The 25,761-nt window shown below is 43.0% G+C and overlaps 1 protein-coding gene across 2 annotated transcripts; it reads left to right on the top strand.

The window, feature by feature from the left end:
• Window positions 1-664: 664 nt before the first annotated feature.
• LOC123992719 (protein Smaug homolog 2-like) lies at window positions 665-24,558 on the top strand. Of its 2 annotated transcripts, none has more exons than XM_046294169.1 (13): window positions 665-1,323; window positions 7,234-7,710; window positions 7,887-8,363; window positions 8,635-8,865; window positions 10,310-10,440; window positions 10,742-10,828; window positions 11,130-11,409; window positions 16,209-16,294; window positions 16,631-16,746; window positions 16,874-17,075; window positions 17,526-17,652; window positions 20,401-20,484; window positions 20,704-24,558. In XM_046294169.1, the coding sequence occupies exons 2-13, from the start codon at window positions 7,515-7,517 to the stop codon at window positions 20,730-20,732; spliced, it is 2,046 nt and encodes a 681-aa protein (XP_046150125.1). In that variant the 5' UTR covers window positions 665-1,323; window positions 7,234-7,514; the 3' UTR covers window positions 20,733-24,558. The 2 variants fall into 2 exon arrangements, with proteins under 2 accessions (XP_046150125.1, XP_046150126.1); XM_046294170.1 differs by having other exon boundaries at window positions 666-1,323; window positions 10,310-10,419.
• Window positions 24,559-25,761: the final 1,203 nt, after the last annotated feature.

Genomic DNA, 25,761 nt, shown 5'->3' with positions numbered 1-25,761 from the left:
TGTTGAATGGGTGCAGTCAGAGAAAGGTGAGCATTCTTTGATATTGTGATTAATTCTACATTAGTGTTTTCAGCCTTTATTTCAAGAAACGGAACATTTGCCAAGGCACTGTCTGTGTCCTCTGTCATTTCTATCTTCATTCCTCAAACGTTAATCTAACAGATCAAATGCAATCAATCCAAATATGTTTGAGACCAAGGAGTTGAATTTGAATGAGCGGGGTGCTTGGTTTGACAGCAGCTATGCATCATATCAAAGAGGAAGAGAAGAAGCGAGAGGGCTAATGGACCCAAAATCTCTCTTCTCCCGCAGGTGGTGTTTTTGTATGGAGGTCATGAGGATGTTGAATTTGGGCAACAAACATTGCATGGATTATTTGCTACGTGTGGCTTATTTGATCGAATAGAAGTTTCGTAATGCTTAGGTTGTTACAACTCCACTGAAATAAGTAGGACACGTAATATGCCGGCAACTTTGAGAAAAAACACTTTATATTGGAGTTGTGCCTGTTGTTCACATGCGTCTGCCCTCTCATTGGCTAGAATCGTTCCACCTGATATTGCCTCCTCCCGACTGCCTTCCATTTTTTAAGACATTTATTTCCATTGTTAAGAGTGGCCACTTGAGTATCTGGTCAATATAATGGATACTCTGTGATCATATCGATCAACTTCAGTTTAGTAGTGGTGTGGGTTTTTGCGTTTAATCCACTAGATGGGGGACTTTTCTCTTTGTTTACCCCGCCCAAACGCCACTACGTTGGTCTCCGACGTTGCGTCAACTCTGAATCGAAGTTGGCTAGCTAGATTGAGCCAAGCGTACTTTCTCTATTTCTCTGTGTTCAAATAAACATGTTGTACATAGCTAGACTGTTTTAAATGTTATCTTTGAAATCATCAGAAAATCATTCTTTTCAAAGCAACCAACGACATCTGTTGGATCGAAATCTTCGTCTCATCCAGCGTTTATAAATGAAGCAATAGCTGCCTGCTACTTTAGCTAACAAGTGACAATTTACAAAGAAGGTAAACAAACCAACCGCTAGAGGTTGGAGAATGGGATGTGGATATAATGTAAGTAATCTGACGTGTTTTTTTCTAAATGGACCATGGGGAACCTTTGCAACGCGAGGACTCAAATGTCGTTTTACGAGATGAAAAATAGAGAGACATTCCAACGGCAACGTTACCATTCCTGAATCCCCCATCAATTTACACGGTGAAGGCCTGGTGCTAGTTTTTTTTAGCTAGCTAACTGCCCCCCAGCCCATCAAATACACACTGGTAACAGCCGTACCCTGGAAACGTCACCGTTGTCACACAGGTTTGTTTTTACGTTTTCTGACCAACTAGCTTAGCTAACTACATGTATGACCTGGTCAAACGTAGCTAGCAAGCTAACTTGCATAGGTAAGGCTGCGAGTTGACGTTAGCTAGTTACGTTTGACATAGTTACTGGCAAACTTGCTACGTCTACCAACAAACTAGCTAACGTAGATGAGTAACGTTAGCTCTGTAGATAGGCCCTTGTTTATGGACTGTCTTACGCGAACGTTAGCCTAGTTAGAATAACATACCCCTCCTATTTGTTAGCTAGTTACTACTAATACAGACCATCCTGGCCAGAATTTAGCTACTAACGTTACGTTCTGTTTTTTTAAAACTTGGACAAATATCTATAGGTTGCTGGCTGGTATCAGAACGCTTCGTATGATTCTGTACGTAAATCCGAGACACCCCATTTAGTATGGTATGTCACGTTTCGTATGGTATGTATTAATTTGTGGATGTCTAACATCCATTTCGTATGATACGTTACGAATTACAATTCGTATATATTATACAAATTTGCAAAAACGTACAATATCTTTTGAATTATGGTTAGGTGGCTAACGTTAGCTGGGGGTTGGGGTTAAGTTTAGGAGTTAGGGGAAGGGTTAGTTAAGTAGTTACAAAGTAGCTAAAACGTTGTCAGAGAAGAGATTCCAACTCGTAACCTTTGGGTTGCTAGACGTTCTCGTTATATGCCCACCCCACGACAACCACCCTACTTTCGTTTTTACCATAAGTTAGCATCTGTCTGGTGTAACCATACCAAACATAACATATTATGGTAGTTTGAGTGCCCGGATTTAAATGTACTATGTTAAGTCTAGCCTATGAGACCAGGCATGTTCTATTTATGTAAATGAAACATAACAACTAGGCATTGCAAGTTATATACCCACAACTCAGATGGTCATTGCAATACTGGGATGGTTGGATGACTGTTTCAGATTTGATTGATCATGCCATGGCCTATTGGCAACCTGTGACACCATTACTTTACCTTGTAAACAAGCTGTATTGCAAGTCATCACTTAGTATTTATTGTTCTAAGAATATATAACAGCCATGTAGATTGCATGTAGATAATGTAGTCTTTGTTTTTTGCTTCAAGTCAAACAAACTCATGCATTGACTGGGCAGTTAGGCTTAGATGTTGGCTTTATCAAACATTCACAGATGTTGGCTGAATGGTCAATAGAAATGTGCATGCATACTGCATGGAAGTTCTCTGTGTTGATGCTGAAGTGATGATGCTGGCAATAATGTGCTCTACTTTCACTGCACCATGAAGCTGATTATCCTGCATTATGATTAGCTGGCCTAAATATTAGCGTGTTGTACAGAGACCATCTTTACTCTGGCAATTCCACGGTAACAGAGTGACACTAGCTAGGTTTCCATCCAATTGGCAAAAGTTTCATGTGAATATACTATAAAGGGCGTGCACATTTTACCAGATGTTTCTATCAAATTGACTTGTTGCAGATTAAAAGCAGTACGCGATGAGGTAGTGCACATAGTTTTACTACAAAAGTTGTTTTTTTTCATGTAAGGAATAAAAAATACAAGATAAATGTGTTTCCATCATATTTTCAACTTTACTGATTATTTTCCTCACATGTGTTATGCTTTATATAGCATGTGCCCACTCTGGTATTGGTGCCTTCTGCGAGCTGTTGGCTAGAGCACAAGTGTAGCCAAGATCAGGGATGGGCAACTGGTGCGTATGGCCTCTTCTTTTTGTAGGCCTGCAGACCAATTTAAATAATAAAATAAAATGAGTTACTCAGTCGGGGTCTCAACTTACTGTTGGAAGAATAATCTAATTCACAAGTTGCAATTTTGAAATTTGGTTGTGCATCAGCAGTCACTCAATTAGCCCGCCCATGTCAACAAAATGTTTTTAGATTGGTAAATTAGTCTAGTGGCTAGCTATCTAAACTTGTAGTAAGCGTGGTAGTGGGGTAGGGCCCATGAGTTATCATATTAAAAACAGCAAACATTTGCCTCCACCCTATGGCAACATGTTTAGAATTGCAGTGAGTTAGTTGTAAAACTGCAAATTTTTCTCTCCGCCCTAGAGCATAATAAGTAGAATTGCATGACACAAGTTATAAAATTGCTAAACCTTCTTTGTGGCCCATGGCAAAATGTGTAGGATTGCAACAAACCTGCTTTAAAAGGGCATCTTTTGACTTAGTGCACATGAACACTTTTGCGCAGAAATTCTCATGTACTGAATAAAAAATACATACAGTGGGGCAAAAAAAGTATTTAGTCAGCCACCATTTGTGCAAATTCTCCCACTTAAAAAGATGAGAGGGCTGTAAATGTTCAACATAGGTACACTTCAACTATGACAGACAAAATGAGAGAAAAAATCCAGAAAATCACATTGTAGGATTTTTTATTAATTTATTTGCAAATTATGGTGGAAAATAAGTCAACAGAAGTTTCTCAATACTTTGTTATATACCCTTTGTTGGCAATGACAGAGGTCAAACGTTTTCTGTAAGTCTTCACAAGGTTTTCACACACTGTTGCTGGTATTTTTGCCCATTCCTCCATGCAGATCTCCTCTAGAGCAGTGATGTTTTGGGGCTGTTGCTGGGCAACACGGACTTTCAACTCCCTCCAAAGATTTTCTATGGGGTTGAGATCTGGAGACTGGCTCGGCCACTCCAGGATCTTGAAATGCTTCTTACGAAGCCACTCCTTTATTGCCCGGGCGGTGTTTTTGGGATCATTGTCATGTTGAAAGACCCAGCCACGTTTCATCTTCAATGCCCTTGCTGATGGAAGGTTTTCACTCAAAATCTCACGATACATGGCCCCATTCATTCTATCCTTTACAGGGATCAGTCGTCCTGGTCCCTTTGTAGAATAACAGCCCCAAAGCATGATGTTTCCACCCCCATGCTTCACAGTAGGTATGGTGTTCTTTGGATGCATTCTTTGTCCTCCAAACACGAAGAGTTGAGTTTTTACCAAAAAAGTTATTTTGGTTTCATCTGACCATATGACATTCTCCCAATCTTCTTCTGGATCATCCAAATGCTCTCTTGCAAACTTCAGACAGGCCTGGACATGTACTGGCTTAAGCAGGGGGACACGTCTGGCACTGCAGGATTTGAGTCCCTGGCGGCATATGTGTTACTGATGGTAGGCTTTGTTACTTTGGTCCCAGCTCTCTGCAGGTCATTCACTAGGTCCCCCCGTGTGGTTCTGGGATTTTTGCTCACTGTTCTTGTGATCATTTTGACCCCACGGGGTGAGATCTTGCCTGGAGCCCCAGTTCGAGGGAGATTATCAGTGGTCTTGTATATCTTCCATTTCCTAATAATTGCTCCCACAGTTGATTTCTTCAAACCAAGCTGCTTACCTATTGCAGATTCAGTCTTCCCAGCCTGGTGCAGGTCTACAATTTTGTTTCTCGTGTCCTTTGACAGCTCTTTGGTCTTTGCCATAGTGGAGTTTGAAGTGTGACTGTTTGAGGTTGTGGACAGGTGTCTTTTATACTGATAACAAGTTCAAACAGGTGCCATTAATACAGGTAACGGGTGGAAGACAGAGGAGCCTCTTAAAGAAGAAGTTACAGATCTGTGAGAGCCAGAAATCTTGCTTGTTTGTAGCTGACCAAATACTTATTTTACACCATAATTTGCAAATAAATTCATTAAAAATCCTACAATGTGATTTTCTGGGGAGAAAAAAATCTCATGATGTCTGTCATAGTTTTTAATTTTTTTTGTGAATTTTACCCCTTTTTCTCCCCAATTGTTGTAGTAGCTACTATCTTGTCTCATCGCTAAAACTCACGTAGGGGCTCGGGAGAGACGAAGGTTGAAAGTCATGCGTCCTCCGATACACAACCCAACCAGCCGCACTGCTTCTTAATACAGCGCGCATCCAACCCGAAAGCCAGCCGCACCAATGTGTCGGAGGAAACACTGTGCACTTTGAAAAGCAGCCAACAAGTGCTCAGCATATGTGGGAACCCTGTTGGAAAAGCATTCCAGTTTAATCTGGTTGAGACAATGCCAAGAGTGTGCAAAGCTGTCATCAAGGCAAAGGGTGGCTACTTTAAATATTTATTGAAACGGAGCGTCACGCTCACCACCGTGCACTTTCACCACCCTGTTAAGTTCATTATAACTTATGGCATCTGTAGCCTAATAAACGGAATGCTTTTTAAAGTAGTGGGAAGACCACACAACATAGCATCGCGTGACTGCAAATATACCTTGACATGGTTGTTCAATCAACAAATGCGCAATAAATAGATTCCACCGCTATTTGTCTCATCATTCATTTACCGACGCAGAAATATCCCACCATGCCGAACAAACATTCTGTCAACATTTCTGAAACTGGATGGAAACGTGATTAGTGTCAGATTTCGTGATTGGCCCCTTTTGTAAGTTTGCGTTTGTCTCACATTATGGTTATTATATTGGAGCCACAGTATATTGAAATAACCACAAAAAAACGTGTTTTGTAGACTGCCCTGACTTAAGCCTGTGGTCTGTGGTAGTCATGCCACCATGTTAATATTGGTTAGTTCAATTTATTGCATGAACAGCATTTCTGGTATTGGGATTTCATCGTCATGATCAGGGTTCAGTACTAGCATCAAATTCCTAGTTAAATTATACTGAACAAAAATAGAAACGCAACATGCAATTTCTAAGATTTTACTGAGTTACAGTTCATATGAGGAAATCAGTCAATTGAAATACAATTACGAGGCTCTAATATATGGATTTCACATGACTGTGAATTCAGATGGGCATCTGTTGGTCACAGATACCTTTTTAAAAAATGGGCCTCGGGATGGATCTCATTACTGTATTGTTTTTTTTAGCATTATGTTCGTTGTCCGTAGCTAATGCCATTACATTACATTACATTTAAGTCATTTAGCAGACGCTCTTATCCAGAGCGACTAACAAATTGGTGCATTCACCTTATGACATCCAGTGGAACAGTCACTTTACAATAGTGCATCTAAATCTTAAAGGGGGGGGTGAGAAGGATTACTTATCCTATCCTAGGTATTCCTTAAAGAGGTGGGGTTTCAGGTGTCTCCGGAAGGTGGTGATTGAATGCCAGTCTATACCATAACCCCACCACCACCATGAGGCACTCTGTTCACAATGTTGACAGCAAACCGCTTGCCCACAAGACACCATACCTGTGGTCTGCAGTTGAGGCTGGTTGAACGTACTGCCAAATACTCTAAAACAACGTTGGAGGCTGATTATGGTAGAGAAATGAACATTCAATTCTCTGGCACCAACAACTCTGGTAGACATTCCTGCAGTCTGCATGTCAATTAACTTGAGACATCTGTGGCATTGTGTTGTGACAACTGCACATTTTTAGTGGCCTTTCATTGTCCCCAGCACAAGGTGCACCAGTGTAATGGGGCGGCAGGGTAGCCTAGTGGTTAGAGCGTTGGACTAGTAACCGGAAGGTTGCAAGTTCAAACCCCCGAGCTAAAAAGGCCTCAGCCTCTAGGAAATCTGTCGTTCTGCCCCTGAACAGGCAGTTAACCCACTGTTCCTAGGCCGTCATTGAAAATATGAAATTGTTTCTTAACTGACTTGCCTGGTTAAATAAAGGTTTTAAAAAAAATGGTTTTAATAAAATTATCATGCTGTTTAATCAGATTCTTGATATGCCATACCGGTCAGGTGGGTGGATTATCTTGGCAAAGGACAAATGCTCATTAACAGGAATGTAAACAAATGTGTGCACAATTTGAGAGAAATACTATTTTTGTGAGTATGAACAATTTCTGGGATCTTTTATTTCAGCTCATGAAACATGGGACCAACATTTTACATGTTTATATTTTTGTTCAGTGTATTTTATGTAGTTTTCCTTTCCGTTGATTTGTTAGGATTTGGATGATGCTGATACTGATGCACCTGAGAGAGAACCCTCCTGTCTAAGACACAACCAGCTGGATTTAACACACACTCTCCCAGCCCTCCCCTCAGCACCCCCATCTCCTCCATCTGAACCATGTGAGGGCCCCTCGCTCCACTTTGAGGGGATCCCAGGACTGTTGTGTAAAAGCAGCCACTGAGCGGGGCCAGAGTGAACCTGTGTGTGAGCAAGCAGTCTTCCCCATAACCCCCACCCACATATTCCCACCCCCCTTCCTGTTGGCAACTCGCCATGATGTTCCGAGACCAGGTGGGCATCCTGACGGACTGGTTCAAGGGCTGGAACGAGTGTGAGCAGACGGTGGCGCTGTTGTCCCTGCTGAAGAGAGCATCTCGTACCCAGGCCCGCTTCCTGCACATCTGCCTGGAGCACTGGCTGGCAGACTGCACTGAGATCCACATCCTGGAGGCTGAGGCCAACAATGCAGGTAGCTAATAACTGCAGATTTCTGAAGAACACATTTGAAACCCTATTGTATTAGTCATATTGTATTACCGGTATACCCTATCTTATGGTGTAAAAACCATGTAACAAATAGACCTACAACCTGTAAAAATGTATTTTACTTGTAAACAATTGCCCCTCTGTCCTTCACCTCTCCAGATATTGTGAGCCAGTGGCACCTGGAACCCATGGAAAAGGCGGTGTCCCTGCTGCTGTCCCACCTGCCCCTGCTGCAGCCCCGCAACAGCGAGGCCAAGTGTGAGTACATGAAGCTGCTGCAGAAGGTGCTGAGCCACACCATTGAGAGCAGTCTGTTTGTGGAAGAGAGTAGACAGCTGCTGTCCTACGCCCTCATCCACCCGGCCACCACCCTGGACGACCGCACCTCGTTGGCCATGTGGCTCAACCACCTGGAGGAGCACCTCTCCAGCGGCTACCCAGCGCCCTCCCGGCCCCCCTCTGGCCCCTACCATCCCCGCCAGGGCTCAGATGAGTGGCCGGGCCCAGCAGAGGTCCTGGACCCTGGCCATGGCTGGCTGGACAAGCCCCCCTCCTCTAGCTCCTCCCCTGCAGGGCAGAACGGACACATGTCTTTCCAGGGTGGGATGCCCAGTCCCATAAATAGCAACAACGCAGGTCAGTGGCTCACATCTCCTACCAAGACAGACTGAGGGAGAGCAAGGACGTGTTGTTGGGGTGAATAGGAATATGCTAAACATAACCGAGATGCAATACAACTTTTTCTTCATGTAGTTATGTAATCATGCTATTAATCAACTATTTAGTCTGTGATCTTTGTAATGATTGTCACATCTAAAGAATCTCTCTGTTTAGGCCTAGCCTTCATTAAAGGGATGGTTTACTGTGATTGTCTCTAACATCCTGACCCTACTGTGTCCCCTGCCAGGCATGGGTCAGATGGGCCAGCCCAGTCCCCTGAAGAGGTCCTCGTCCCTAATCCCCTCCAGTTCCCAGGTCTGTGGCGCAGATTGGCTGAGCCAGGACGACCTGGGGGGGCGACAGGCCTTTGACCACGCCCCCCTGTCCCCCCAGAGTAGTGTGGCATCCTCAGGCAGCGAGCAGACTGAGGACCAGGGCTCCAGAAACACCTTCCAGGAGGATGGCAGTGGCATGAAAGGTCAGGAGGTCAACCATAATACACTAGGTGTTCAAAGCCAACGACAGGCCAGGGTCAGTCACATTGTTGTTGGTATTTCACTCTGGCAAAAGCCATGACATGCCAATGGCTACTGCACTTGGCGATGGTTGAATTGCCCAGTTAGTGGGATGTTATTTTTTTGGTCTCACTCGTGTTTCAGTTTTTTTGTTTGTGTGCTCCAGATGTCCATGAAAATGAAGTAGGACAGCGTTCTCCAACTATTTTGACATGCACTGCACAGATACGTCAAGCATTCCAGAGCAGTATCTATTTAAGTGATAATACCTGAGAAGCCGGTGTTTGGATATATTGGCACAGGTGTTGTTAGTCTCCAAACACCGGCTTCTCAGGTATCATCACTTTTATACAACGTGTTACCAACATATAATGATTGACATATTTTCATTAAAAAAAATATTTTGATTAATTTATTCATACTATTTCATCCTTCCACAATATATAGTCCCGACACACATCTATGGTTGCTGAAGACGCGACCCAGTCATTCAGTCTTTTTGTTCTGTATCAATGGACGCGACCCAGTCGTTCGTTCTAAATGTTCCATTGCCATACTGGCTGGCAATGTACTTATCCCTTGCTTGCTAGCCAGCCAACTACGGCTAACGTAGTCAGCCAGAATAACAGCAAAGTATTTGCGTTTGTTTAAGCTGTTTACTAGTGACATTTATTTGGATACGTCCATAACAATGAGCTAATGAGGCACAATTTCGCCTGGTATAGAAAATGTGCTCACTCGTCAGGACACTGTTGTTCAGAGGAGCTAGTCAACAACACAGCTACAGTAACACAATAACTTCAAACTGAAGCTGGAAAGACTGCAAATTAGCTGCGTTTTTTTGACCTTTTTTCAATTGACATTCTTTTGTATATATCCATAAAAATTATGCCAGCTAATTCATCATTTCGACTGGCTGAGAACCGCTGCCTGCCTGTCTGTCTCGTCGACTCCCGACTCGATCATTACTATGGGACAACAGGAGAATCAATTTGAATAGTGAAACAATATCGTAAATGTCGGAGAGACAGACAGCAAGGTTTATACAAATCTCCGCTGTGGAAAACTACATGTTAGTCTTAAAGAAATGTGAGATAAGGTCTTGATACTTTTTATAGTGGAGATCAAGTTTCTATGTTGCCTGGCTGGGCTGATGACACAGTGGATTAGTCAGGTGGAACAGAGTAAATAGGCATTTTGATGTCATAGATTTTAGCCGGTGGCAACTTGTGGAATAGACACTGCCTGGAATGCTGTGTTAACCAATCAGCATTCAGGATTAGACCCACCTGTTGTATAATATTCGTTACAGTTCTATCCTTCTCATTGTTCATGGACTAGAGTTACAAGGACTCAGCAGGAGAAGAATAACTTCTGAGCATGTTGTTTTTCTACTTTCTGTTTCAGATGTACCCATGTGGCTGAAGAGCCTCCGTCTTCATAAGTACGCAGCACTTTTCTCCCAGATGACTTATGAGGAGATGATGATTCTGACAGAGCACCACCTGGAGTCACAGGTTTGTCATCGTTTGTCACAGGTTGGTCAGCTTCTCTCGTTAGTCCTCTCTTTCCCCTGCCCTCCTCATCAGTGTTGAATAGATACGGCCAATTTTTTGTCCAGCATAGTGATACCTCAATGAGCCATGAAATGAATCATCGCTGCATAGAGTTATAGAGTTATACACAGCCTCCCCAGCACAGATAAACGTCTTGGCTCTGCTCCATAGCTTTAATGAAACAGATGGTGATCAGAAGTGTTATTTAGTAACTGGATATCTGGATGTCCATGTTTCTGTGAGCAATGATTCCTCCTTTTGTTAACTCTTCATCTTCTTCCAGAATGTGACCAAAGGTGCGCGGCACAAGATAGCCCTGAGTGTCCAGAAGCTACGGGAGAGGCCAAGCGTTCTCAAGTCTTTAGAGAAGGTAAATCACATACTGTCATCACTATTATTTTAAAAGCATTTCAGATTCACTTTTATCTCATGATAGGCATGCTGTTCTGAACAACTTAACTGTTAGTTTCCATTTGGATCCCTGTGGCTTATTTCAAGAAATCCAATTAAATGTAAATGAACATATCCACTATAATTATCACCAATATTTTAGATATGATACGACTCACATTTTCTTTCAATTAAAAGTTAACCAGCAAGTTCCGTGAAAATGTCCTGTCACACTTCAAGACCGCTTTGCTAATAAGATAATTCTATGATTGATCCAACAGGATATATTGGAGGGGGGCAACCTGCGTAACGCCCTACAGGAACTACAGCAGATTATCACCACCCCTATCAAGGTCTACAGCTACAGCCCTCCCAGTGTTTCCCACAGAGATATGGAGGGGAGTGGATCCTCCTCAGACCACACAAACCCTGGGGAGGACAAGGACCTGGCCCAGGAGGGCTTCCAGCCCCACAACCCCCCTCCCTGCGACGGAGAGTCCTCAGCCACACCCATCTCAGACGGCGACATTGCTGGGCAGTTCACGCGTGTCATGGGTAAAGGTAAGAGAGGAAAAAGGCTTTTACAGGGCTGAGTACGTGTACAGTCGTGGCCAAAAGTGTTGAGAATGACACATATTAATTTCCACAAAGTTTGCTGCTTCAGTGTCTTTTGTCAGTGTCTTTTGTCAGATGTTACTATGGAATAGTGAAGTATAATTACAAGCATTTCATAAGTGTCAAAGGCTTTTATTGCCAATTACATGAAGATGATGCAAAGAGTCAATATTTGCAGTGTTGACCCTTCTTTTTCAAGACCTCTGCAATCCGCCCTGGCATGCTGTCAATTAACATTTGGGCCACATCCTGACTGATGGCAGCCCATTCTTGCATAATCGATGCTTGGAGTTTGTCAGAATTTGTGGGTTTTTGTTTTTCCACCCGCCTTTTGAGGATTGACTACAAGTTCTCAATGGGATTAAGGTCTGGGGAGTTTCCTGGCCATGGACCCAAAATATTGATGTTTTGTTCCCCGAGCCACTTAGTTATCACATTTGCCTTATGGCAAGGTGCTCCATCATGCTGGAAAAAGCATGGGTCGTCACCAAACTTCCTGGATGGTTGGGAGAAGTTGCTCTCGGAGGATGTGTTGGTACCATTCTTTATTCATGGCTGTGTTCTTAGGCAAAATTGTGAGTGAGCCCACTCCCTTGGCTGAGAAGCAACCTCACATGAATGATCTCAGGATGCTTTACTGTTGGCATGACACAGGACTGCTGTTAGCACTCACCTTGTCTTCTCCAGACAAGCTTCTTTTCCAGATGCCCCAAACAATCGGAAAGGGGATTAATCAGAGAACATGGCTTTACCCCAGTCCTCAGCAGTCCAATCCCTGTACCTTTTTCAGAATATCAGTCTGACCCTGATGTTTTTCCTGGAGAGAAGTGGCTTCTTTGCTGCCCTTCTTGACACCAGGCCATCCTCCAAAAGTCTTCGCCTCACTTGTGCCTGCAGATGCACTCACACCTGCCTGCTGGCATTCCTGAGCAAGCTCTGTACTGGTGGTGCCCCGATCCTGCAGCTGAATCAACTTTAGGAGACGGTCCTGGCGCTTGCTGGACTTTCTTGGGTGCCCTGAAGCCTTCACAACAATTGAACCGCTCTCCTTGAAGTTCTTCATGATCTGATAAATGGTTGATTTAGGTGCAATCTTACTGGCAGCAATATCCTTGCCTGTGAAGCCCTTTTTGTTCAAAGCAATGATGACAGCATGTGTTTCCTTGCAGGTAACCATGGTTGACAGGAAGAACAATGATTCCAAGCACCACCCTCCTTATTAAGCTTCCATTCTGTTATTCGAACTCAATCAGCATGACAGAGTGATCTCAAGCCTTGTCCTCGTCAACACTCACACCTGTGTTAACGAGAGAATCACTGACATGATGTCAGCTGGTCCTTTTGTGGCAGGGCTGAAATGCAGTGGAAATGTTTTTTGGGGATTCAGTTAATTTGCATGGCAAAAGGGGACTTTGCAATGAATTGCAATTAATCTGATCACTCATCATAACATTCTGGAGTATATGCAAATTGCCATCATACAAACTGAGGCAGCAGACTTTGTGAAAATTAATATTTGTGTCATTCTCAAATCTTTTCCCACGACTGTACAGTGCATTCAGAAAGTATTCAGACCCCTTGACTGTTCCACATTTTGTTACGTTACATCCTTATTCTAAAATTGATTAAATAAAAATGTTCCTCATCAATCTACACACAATAGCCCAAAGCGAAAAGAGGTTTTATACATTTTAGCAACTATATTAAAAATAAAGAAACATACACGTTATTTACAAAAGTATTCAGACCCTTTGTTATGAGACTTGAAGTTGAGCTCAGGTGCATTCTGTTGTCATTGATCTTCCTTGAGATGTTTCTACAGCTTGATTGGAGTCGACCTATGGTAAATTGAATTGATTGAACATGATTTGGAAAGGCACACACCTGTCTATATAAGGTCCCACAGTTGAGAGTGCATGTCAGAGGCAAAACTAAGCTATGAAGTCGGAGGAATTGTCCGTACAGTTCTGAGACAGGATTGTTTTGAGGGACAGATCTGGAGAAGGGTTCCAAAAAATGTCTGCAGCATTTAAGGCCCCCAAGAACACAGTGGCCTACATCATTCTTAAATGGAAGAAGTATAGAACAACCAAGACTCTTCCTAGAGCTGGCAGCCTGGCCAAACTGAGCAATTGGGAGAGAAGGGCCTTGGTCAGGGAGGTGACCAAGAACCTGATGGTCAGTCTGACAGAGCTCCTCTGTGGAGATGGGAGAACTTTCCAAAATGACAACCATCTCTACACCACTCCACCAATCAGGCCTTTATGGTAGAGTGGCCAGACGGAAGACACTCCTCAGTAAAAGGCACATGACAGCCCGCTTTGAGATTGCCAAAAGGCACCTAAAAGACTCTGACCATGACAAACAAGATTCTCTGGTCTGATGAAATCAAGATTGAACTCTTTGTCCTGAATGCCACGTGTCACATCTGGAGGAAACCAGGCACAATCCCAATGGTGAAGCAGCATCATGCTGTGGCAATGTTTTTCAGCGGCAGCGACTGGGAGTCTAGTCAGGATTGAGGGGGAAAGTGAACGACAGGACAACAACCCTAAGCACACAGCCAAGACAACGCAGGAGTGGCTTCGGGACAAGTCTCTGAACGTCCTTGAGTGGCCCAGCCAGAGCCCGGACTCGAACATCTCTGGAGAAAATAGCTTAGCAGCGACGCTTCCCATCCAACCTAACAGAGCTTGAGGGCATCTGCAGAGAAGAATGGAAGAAACTCCCTAAATACAGGTGTGCCAAGCTTGTAGAGTCATACCCAAGAAGACTCGAGGCTGTAATCGCTGCCAAAGGTGCTTCAACAAAGTACTGAGGAAAGGGTCTGACTACGTACAGTTGAAGTCGGAAGTTTACACACACCTTGGCCAAATACATTTAAACTCAGTTCTAGTAAAAATCCTTGTCTTAGGTCAGCTAGGATCACCACTTTATTTTAAGAATGTGAAATGTCAGAATAATAGTAGTGATTTATTTCAGCTTTTATTTCTTTCATCACATTCCCAGTCGGTCAGAAGTTTACATACACTCAATTAGTATTTGGTAGCATTGCCTTTAAATTGTTTAACTTTGATCAAATGTTTCGGGTAGCCTTCCACAAGCTTCCCACAATAAGTTGGGTGAATTTTGGCCCATTCCTCCTGACAAAGCTGTTGTAACTGAGTCATGTTTGTAGGCCTCCTTGCTCGCACATGCTTTTTCAGTTCTGCCCACAAATCTTCTATAGGATTGAGGTCAGGGCTTTGTGATGACCACCCCAATACCTTGACTTTGTTATCCTTAAGCCATTTTGCCATAACTTTGTGAGTATGCTTGGGATCATTGTCCATTTGGAAGACCTATTTGCGACCAAGCTTTAACTTCCTGAGTCATGTCTTGAGGTGTTTCTTCAACAAATCCACATAATTTTCTTTCCTCATGATGCCATCTATTTTGTGATGTGTACCAGTCCCTCCTGGAGCAAAGCACCCCCACAACATGATGCTGTCACCCCTGTGCTTCACGGTTGGGAGGGTGTTCATCGGCTTGCAAGTCTCCCTCTTTTTCCTCCAAACATAACGATGGTCATTATTGCCAAACAGTTCCATTTTTGTTTCATCAGACCAGAGGACATTTCTCCAAAAAGGACAATCTTTGTCCCCATGTGCAGTTTCAAACCGTAGTCTGGCTTTTTTATGGCGGTTTTGGAGCAGTGGCTTCTTCCTTGCTGAGCGGCCTTTCAGGTTATGTCGGATATATAGATACTTTTGTACCGGTTCCCTCCAGCATCGTCACACGGTCCTTTGCTGTTGTTCTGGGATTGATGTGCATTTTTCGCACCAACGTACGTTCATCTCTAGGAGACAGAACGCGTCTCCTTCCTGAGCGGAGTGACTGCTGCGTGATCCCATGGTGTTTATACTTGCGTACTATTGTTTGTACAGATGAACATGGTACCTTCAGGCATTTGGAAATTGCTCCCAAGGATGAACCAGACTTGTGGAGGTCTGTTTTTTCTGAGGTCTTGGCTGATTTCTTTTGATTTTTCCCATGATGTCAAGCAAAGAGGCACTGAGTTTGATGGTAGGCCTTGAAATGCATCCACAGGTTCACCTCCAATTGTCTCAAATTATGTTGATTAGCCTATCAGAAGCTTTTAAAGCCATGACAACCTTTTCTGGAATTTTCCAAGCTGTTTAAAGGCACAGTCAACTTTGTGTATGTAAACTTCTGACTGAATTATAAGTGAAATAATCTGTAAACAATTGTTTGAAAAATGACTTGTGTCATGCACAAAGTAGATGTCCTAATTGACTTGCCAAAACTATAGTTTGTTAACAATACATTTGTGGAGTGGTTGGAAAAACAAGTTTTATTGACTCCAACCTAAGTGTATGTAAACTTCCTACTTCAACTGTATGTTAAGGTAATATGTTTTTGCGGGAGGGTGTGTCTTCATAATTTTGCTATAATTTCTAAACCTGTTTTTGCTTTGTCATTATGGGGTATTTTGTTTAGATTGAGAGGGAAAAAACATGTAATCCATTTTAGAATAAGGCTGTAACGTAACAAAATGTGGAAAAAGTCAAGGAGTCTGAATACTTTCCGAATGCACTGTATATCGTGCATTTGGACAAATGTTGCTCTTGGTTTTTGTGGATGTGAGATGTGTGCTGATGTGTTTTGTTTGGAATTAGTTTTGGAGGGTTTGTGTGTGTTGGTGTTGTGTTGCATTGTGTGAACCTCCTGTCCATGTGTTGCAGTGTGCACTCAGCTACTGGTGTCCAGGCCTGACGAGGAGAATATCAGCTGTTACCTGCAGCTCATTGAGAAATGTCTGACACATGAGGTGAGACTGCGCAAAACCACATCTATAAAATAAATACATTTAATCTTTGTCACATTCAGCCAGCTGGTAGTTTAAAATGTGACAAGGCTGCAACCAATGTATAAAAACAGGTAATGATACTCTCAACGGTATGTTGTAAAAATAACTTTCACTGCACTAAGAAAGTAATGGAATGGGTTTTTTTGTTTAGTTTTTTGCTGCTATGTGCTCTCTACCGCTCACTCTCTCTTACCTCTCCCTCTTTTACCTCTCTCTCTCTCTCACTCACCATCTCTCCCTCTCTCTATCACTATATCTGTCTGTCTCTTACAGTTTTCTCTTGTCTCCGTCTCTCAGGCTTTCACAGAGACTCAGAGGAAGAGGCTGGTCTCCTGGAAGCAGCAGGTTCTCAAGCTGCTCCGCTTGTTCCCAAGGAAAGCCATGCTGGACATGCCTGTGTACCGACAGAAAGGGTAAGACCACTGAACTTCTCTTCTCCTTTTAATCTATCACTGTCATGGCAGCTGAGTTTTTGTGCCATGCTCTCTCTGCTACTTTAGTATGCAGTTTGTTCAGGTTCTCTCTCTCTGCCTCCTCTAGCTGGGCATATGGTTCCAACTCCCTCCCCACAGCAGGCTCTGTGAGTGCTGGGGGTCTGGCACGTAGGGGGCAGAGGGCATTCCAGATGCCGCCTCGTGGCCTCCCTGCCGGGCGCATGGGGCTCCTGAGTCCAGGTGGCATTGGGGTTGCCTCCCCACGCCACACCCTCACCAGCCCCACACTGCCAGGCCAGGGCAGACAGGTCAGTCATAGGATGGGATCATATGTCATATAGCCTGTTGGCATGGGATACACCCACGGAAGTTAATTTATAGGAAAGTCAGATTCATTCACAAGATAAATCATTTTCTAAGAAGTCTTTTTCATTGAGGGTTGCAGCTAGTTAGCCAACATTAGATTGAACATTATTCTATTGATCTACACATTATTATACCCACAGGGTGATGAACTTTCCTTAGACAACATTTGTTTTGACAGATTAACAAGTGCAACCACAGAAAGTGCTGACAGTTTAATCAATGCAATACCCAGGGAAACACTTGGGTTAGGCACTGCATTTTGATATGCATTGGTTCATTATCATAGCTGGAAGAGTCTCTTTGTAGTCATCGTGCTGGGAAGACTAACACGGTGTAGAACATATAGGATGAGTGGCATGTTTGTGATGAGAGATGTTCTGTTGTCCCTGTAGAACCTGTGGTTTGCCAACCCTGGGGGCAGCAACAGCATGCCAAGCCAGAGTCGCAGCTCCGTGCAACGGACCCACTCACTCCCTGTCCACACCTCCCCGCAAACCATGCTCCTGTTCCAGCAGCACGGTAGGATCCTAGCACCCCCTTCCCAAACATTACCACAACCTCTTCTAAACGTCATATACACTGTCTTACACATACCATCCACACCGAGCTTCAATCTCTATTCCCACTGTCCTTTACACATACCATCCACACCGAGCTTCAATCTCTATTCCCACTGTCTTACACATACCATCCACACCGAGCTTCAATCTCTATTCCCACTGTCCTTTTACACATACCATCCACACCGAGCTTCAATCTCTATTCCCACTGTCTTACACATACCATCCACACCGAGCTTCAATCTCTATTCCCACTGTCTTACACATACCATCCACACCGAGCTTCAATCTCTATTCCCACTGTCTTTTACACATACTAGACACACCTAGCTTCAATCTCTATTCCCACTGTCTTTTACACATACTAGGCACACATAGCTTCAATCTCTATTCCCACTGTCTTTTACACATACTAGGCACACATAGCTTCAATCTCTATTCCCACTGTCTTTTACACATACTAGGCACACATAGCTTCAATCTCTATTCCCACTGTCTTTTACACATACTAGGCACACATAGCTTCAATCTCTATTCCCACTGTCTTTTACACATACTAGGCACACATAGCTTCAATCTCTATTCCCACTGTCTTTTACACATACTAGGCACACATAGCTTCAATCTCTATTCCCACTGTCTTTTACACATACTAGGCACACATAGCTCCAATCTCTATTCCCACTGTCTTTTACACATACCAGCCACACCTTGCTCCAATCTCTATTCCCACTGTCCTTTTACACATACTAGTCACACCTTGCTTCAATCTCTATTCCCACTGTCTTTTACACATACTAGACACACATAGCTCCAATCTCGATTCCCACTGTCTTTTACACATACTAGTCACACCTAGCTCCAATCTCTATTCCCACTGTCTTTTACACATACCAGCCACACCTTGCTCCAATCTCTATTCCCACTGTCCTTTTACACATACTAGTCACACCTTGCTTCAATCTCTATTCCCACTGTCTTTTACACATACTAGACACACATAGCTCCAATCTCGATTCCCACTGTCTTTTACACATACTAGTCACACCTAGCTCCAATCTCTATTCCCACTGTCTTACACATACCATCCACACCGAGCTTCAATCTCTATTCCCACTGTCTTTTACACATACTAGACACACCTAGCTTCAATCTCTATTCCCACTGTCTTTTACACATACTAGGCACACATAGCTTCAATCTCTATTCCCACTGTCTTTTACACATACTAGGCACACATAGCTTCAATCTCTATTCCCACTGTCTTTTACACATACTAGGCACACATAGCTTCAATCTCTATTCCCACTGTCTTTTACACATACTAGGCACACATAGCTTCAATCTCTATTCCCACTGTCTTTTACACATACTAGGCACACATAGCTTCAATCTCTATTCCCACTGTCTTTTACACATACTAGGCACACATAGCTTCAATCTCTATTCCCACTGTCTTTTACACATACTAGGCACACATAGCTCCAATCTCTATTCCCACTGTCTTTTACACATACCAGCCACACCTTGCTCCAATCTCTATTCCCACTGTCCTTTTACACATACTAGTCACACCTTGCTTCAATCTCTATTCCCACTGTCTTTTACACATACTAGACACACATAGCTCCAATCTCGATTCCCACTGTCTTTTACACATACTAGTCACACCTAGCTCCAATCTCTATTCCCACTGTCTTTTACACATACTAGACACACCTAGCTCCAATCTCTATTCCCATTGTCCTTTTACACATACTAGTCACACCTTGCTTCAATCTCTATTCCCACTGTCCTTTACACATACTAGACACACCTTGCTCCAATCTCTATTCCCACTGTCTTTTACACATACTAGACACACAGCTTCAATCTCTATTCCCACTGTCTTTTACATATACTAGACGCACATAGCTTCAATCTCTATTCCCACTGTCCTTTACACATACTAGACACACCTTGCTCCAATCTCTATTCCCACTGTCTTTTACACATACTAGACACACAGCTTCAATCTCTATTCCCACTGTCTTTTACATATACTAGACGCACATAGCTTCAATCTCTATTCCCACTGTCTTTTACACATACTAGTCACATCTAGCTTCAATCTCTATTCCCACTGTCTTTTACACATACTAGTCACACCTTGCTTCAATCTATATTCCCACTGTATTTTACACATACTAGTCACATCTAGCTTCAATCTCTATTCCCACTGTCTTTTACACATACTAGACACACATAGCTTCAATCTCTATTCCCACTGTCTTTTACACATACTAGACACACATAGCTTCAATCTCTATTCCCACTGTCTTTTACACATACTAGACACACATAGCTTCAATCTCTATTCCCACGGTCTTTTACACATACTAGTCACACCTTGCACCAATCTCTATTCCCACTGTCCTTTTACACATACACATGCATGTGTCACTACAACCTTCATTCACATTTCCTGTTATATCCCAGCGATATCTCCTTCCAAACCCAATCATACATGGTCTTTATGCATTTCACCCACAGCCTTCTAAACCCAATTTTACGGCAGCTTACACATCCCACACAGAGCCCTACAAACCGCATTCACACGGCTCCATATCTAATGCATCTGTCAGTTTTTTAAAAAGAAGTGATTTTTGGTCCAGATATAGTACACACACAAGCAGGGTAACTGAGTGACCTGTGTCTCGTCTCCCAGAATGCCAAGTTCCAGGTGCAGACCTGGAGATCAACCCCACGCTGGAGTCACTGTGCCTCAGTATGACAGAGCATGCCTTAGGAGGTGAGTCAAAACACACGTCTTACACTCCCACACCCAACTTCTTGGAAGTGTTATGACGCTGATATTTAAAACCACATTTAGGTTAACTGGAATTTTCTGATGTTGTTGAATAGTTTGAATTTGGCAGAGAGTGAAATAAAGTTACGATATGAAATCAAAATGAAAAAATAATACATTTTGTATCTATTATAAATTTCTTCCCAATCCTCCTTCCTGTAGATGGAATTGACCGAACATCAACAATTTGAAAATAAAAGCAGTGAAAAGAAGAAACCAAACCGACACTTCACTTCAACTGAGGCCTGTTCAGTTTCTCTTGCCCAGCACAAAAATATATGCTTAAAAAACAAAGCAAAATGGTCACTACAAAACGACAACTGTATATGTTCTCTGATATTTTTCTACTTTATTATACTTAAGTAAGTTTATTATAAATGGAATACAGATGACTATTATATTACAGGAGGGAGAAGAGGTTACTTGTGCAACATGCTCAATGTCTTCTGCAGGACTGTGACATTAAAACGAGCAGAATGAGGCTCAGATTGTTGAGCTCTGAGAGGAAAATGGAGGATTGGTGCTGTCTTAAGGGTGTTCTATCTTACAGGTTTCTCCCCTTTTCCTCCCAGAAACACGCAGAGCCACGCCTCTCACCCCCAGATACTGTAACTGTACCGCCAGGGTCTCCCGACCAGGAGTAAGGCACTTGACCTCCCACACACTCTGTGGAATTGGGAACTAGAACAGTGATTAATCACACACGACCAGCCTGTAGCGCTGTTCTGATCCTAAAACGCGACCAGCCTGTAGCGCTGTTCTGATCCTAAAACGCGACCAGCCTGTAGCGCTGTTCTGATCCTAAAACGCGACCAGCCTGTAGCGCTGTTCTGATCCTAAAACGCGACCAGCCTGTAGCGCTGTTCTGATCCTAAAACGCGACCAGCCTTTAGCGCTGTTCTGATCCTAAAACGCGACCAGCCTGTAGCGCTGTTCTGATCCTAAAACGCGACCAGCCTGTAGCGCTGTTCTGATCCTAAAACGCGACCAGCCTGTAGCGCTGTTCTGATCCTAAAACACGACCAGCCTTTAGCGCTGTTCTGATCCTAAAACACAACTACAGCTGTCTACACAACCACCCTACCCAGCTACAGCCAGAGCTAGTTAGGTCCCTACGTAGAGACACCCAACACCCTGGCTCATTCCCCTCACGTACCCAGCATGGGTTTACCCCCAACATGGGTATTACTGGCTCTGACACCTCTCCACCTCTACTAGGCCAAAGAGAAGGGCTCTGTGTGAATCCCTATGTTAGAATGATTTTTGGAGTGGCCAATGCGACAGTATACATGGTAATTGTTTAAAGAATGGCGGTTTGAAGGTAACGTGTCGGCTGGAACTTGTCTGCATTGATATTTGGTTCCCTACTACAAAAATGATGATGTATCTCATTTGCAAGTTAAGCGCCGAGGCAAACCCCACAGGGTTGAATAAGGGCTGAATAGGTTTGTTCTATGTGGGGCCTGAGTGAGAAATTGCATTGGTAAAGAAAATTTGGGGAAAAAAAGAATTCCAAGAGGGGAGCTGTTGGTGCATCTGTTTTCAAGTAGTTACCTCACTATGTTATGCTGTGTGAGGAACCTTAATGAATTCTGTTTCTACCCAGAGGTCCCATTTATGATTGGCTCTGAAAAATACAAAGGAAGCGCTGTCTCTGCCTCTCAGAATTAACCACTACCCACCACCTCACCCTGCCCTCTCCTCAACATGGCCAGTGTAGAGATTTGATGAATCATAATTTTTAAGTAGCCAGAATAGATTCGACCCTACGCTTACTTACAGTTTAAGATGACAGATTAAGACAGCTATGGCTTGGAAAACGTACCTCAATCCAGGGATGAGAAATGTGTTTGTACTCCAAATTGCCCCATTATCTCAAATGTTACATCTAGAATATTGAACGACTGCTAGTTTTTAAGTAAACTGCCGTTTTCGCCCTCAGTAGCCACAACAGCCATTATGGACTGGCATGTCGCGTTGAACAACAATGGAGCTGATTGGCTGACACTGCCATTCCAATCTGGCTGCTGAGGCTTCTGCTACCTACCACGAGGATGAAACTAGCAGTCGTTCAATATTCTTGGTGTAACAGTTGATAATGGGACAATTCAGTGTACAATGCATTTCTCATCCCTGGGTTGAGGTATGTTTTCCAAGCAACATCTCACACCGGCTCCGCAGTGTCTTAATCTAAACAGGAAGCCTGTCCGACCCCGGTGCAACTGTAAGAAAGCGTAGTGTGGGAATCTATTCTGGCTAACTTTTTACGGTGCTTGAAATATGTCCTGTTTGGATCTCTTTGTGTTCCAATTGTAAAACCCTAACATTTATTTTGTGGTATCAGTGTTGAATCAGAAACTCCTATACAACCTCTGTCTTTGAATGTGGCAGAGCGGAGGTGCATGTATGTATATGGTCTTAACGTTTGGATCACCTTTTGGTTGCATCACGAGGCAGGGATATCCATTCGTATTTTATTTCTGCAGAGTCATGGCTGGGCTATTTGTTTAGTAAACATGGTTATTTACAAGCTTGACTTTACCACTTTTTTTTTTTACTACCCTCCCTTAATATTTATAACTTGTCCTTTTTTCCTATGATTGCATGTTTTCCCCCACACTAATTGAACGATTGTTGTAGATATTGAGAGAGGGCAGTGTTGCAGTCACAGTAGTGCTCAATGTCTACAAATCCTCCAGAGAGCAGAGATGTTGGGACTGGAGTTCAATGTCGATACCTCCTAATAGCACTGTTTACCTCCCTCTGGGAGTGCCCCTTTCATGTTCTGTGATGTGTAATGATGGGTCTGAAAATGACTGTTGGCACTTCAGTGCTCATTAATATACTGTCTCCTCAATATGTAAGGCCTAAAGCTCGTAGCTAAGCCTTCTAACACGTGAGCTAGCTGGGTAGAGAATGACAGATGCCTTTTACCCCCTCAGCTGCTTATCTACTTGCTGTAATCATCATTCTCACTAGACTAGATACTAGTGTCTAGTGACTGAGACCTGTATGAGGGTATGTTGTTGTACCCTCTGCTCTGTGCTCCTGAAGTTTGAGTGACGAGAAGACTGATATTGCCTGGCCTTGTGTGTTTGAACTGTCAGATGCAGCAGGCTGATAGACTGTTGATATCACCTGAATTGCACAGTGACAGCTTCCTCTCTCTCTCTCTCTGATTGGCTATTGAGCCAGAGTAGTGTCCTAGTCGTCATGGTTTTCCTCTGAGCTGGCTCTTGGATAGATCTGACTTTATGAATAGATTCATGCTCACTAAGAGTCGAATGGTTTAAAAAATGTTCACAAATTTCAGATTCAGATAGGCAACCAATGATCTCAATCTAAGCTATTAAACTGATAATACATTCATACTAGCATGACATGTAATATGGCTCAGGTTGTAATTTCTCTCAATACATACAATGGCACCTGAAGTAAGTCCTCCATTTAGGAGGTGGCCAGTCCACTTGTAGAAAAGGCTTAGTTCTTTAGGCCAGGCTAAATTGAGTCTGTTCATGCCAGGGGTTTAGGATGCAGAGAGGGATGAAATGGCCAATCTGAGCCATAATATGTGAGTTTGAGTCTAGCCTAACACTAACAACTGGCCAAGGAATATGTTTACCCCCATGTTTACATTCCAGTGAAATGGGTTAGAAAGTGCACTTCATGAGTCAGGCTTTATTTTCACATGCCAAGCAGAATTATGAGGTACATAGCCAGCCTGTCATACATGAGACTCCTTCTCTCCAGTGGTCTGTCAGATGTGGTCAATGTCCCTGCCTGGCATAATAAATAAGCAGTACGTTGTAGGCTTTTTTTTTGCATCTCTGTCTTGTACAATTTATATTTAATTCGGACTCCCCCCAAAAAAATTCTAATGTTTTATGAATGAACATTTTGCATCCCATGCTTACACACTCTACTTTTTTACTGTCACACATTGTTTGAATAATCTGAAATACAGCATTGATCAGATAGACAGTCCAAATAAAGGAGTTACATTTTTTTGCTACGTGACTCATGTTTGTGGTATCATCAGTCTTTTATTCACAGTATTGTGTGTGTATATATTTATTTATTACATACACAGTTGAAGTTGGAAGTTTACATACACTTAGGTCAGAGTCATTCAAATTCCATTTTCAACCACTCCACAAATTTCTTAAACTATATCAATGGAAATCAGCCAAGACCTCAAAAAGGAGAGCACATGCCTGGTTCATCCTTGGGAGCAATTTCCAAATGCCTGAAGGTACCATATTCATCTGTGCAAACAATAGTTCGCAAGTATAAACACCATGGGACCACGCAGCTGTCATACCGCTCAGGAAGGAGATGCGTTCTGTCCTAGAGATGAATGTACTTTGGTGCGAAAAGTGCAAATAAATCACAGAACAACAGCAAAGGACCTTGTGAAGATGCTGGAGGAAGCAGGTACAACAAAAGTATTTATATCCACAGTAAAATGAGTCCTATATTGACATAACCTGAGAGGCCGCTCAGCAAGGAAGAAGCCACTGCTCCAAAACCGCCATAAAAAAGCCAGACAACGGTTTGAAACTGCACATGGGGACGAAGATTGTACTCTTTGGAGAAATGTCCTCCGGTCTGATGAAACAAAAATAAAACTGTTTGGTCATAATGACCATCGTTATGTTTGGAGGAAAAAGGGGGTGGCAGCATGTTGTGGGTGCGCTTCACAAAATAGATGGCATCTTGAGGAAAGAAAAGTATGTGGATATATTGAAGCAACATCTCAAGACATTGGTCAGGAAGTTAAAGCTTGGTCGCCAATGGGTCTTCCAAATGGACAATGACCTCAAGCATACTTCCAAAGTTGTGGCAAAATGGCTTAAGGACAACAAAGTCAAGGTATTGGGGTGGCCATCACAAAGCTCTGACCTCAATCCTATAGAAAATGTGTGGGTAGAACTGAAAAAGTGTGTGCGAGCAAGGAGCCCTACAAACCTGACTCTGTTACACCAGCTCTTGTCAGGAGGAATGGGCCAAAATTCACCCAACTTATTGTGGGAAGCTTGTGGAAGGCTACCTGAAACGTTTGACCCAATTTATACAATTTAAAGGCAATGCTACCAAATACTAATTGAGTGTATGTAAACTTCTGACCCACTGGGAATGTGATGAAAGAAATAAAAGCTGAAATAAATCATTCTCTGTACTATTATTCTGACATTTCACATTCTTAAAATAAAGTGGTGA

The sequence above is a fragment of the Oncorhynchus gorbuscha genome, linkage group LG13 (assembly GCF_021184085.1).
Source record: "Oncorhynchus gorbuscha isolate QuinsamMale2020 ecotype Even-year linkage group LG13, OgorEven_v1.0, whole genome shotgun sequence".
NCBI lineage: Eukaryota > Metazoa > Chordata > Actinopteri > Salmoniformes > Salmonidae > Oncorhynchus > Oncorhynchus gorbuscha.
Note: the sequence above shows the minus strand (reverse complement) of the source record. Positions and strands in the feature narration are given on the sequence as shown.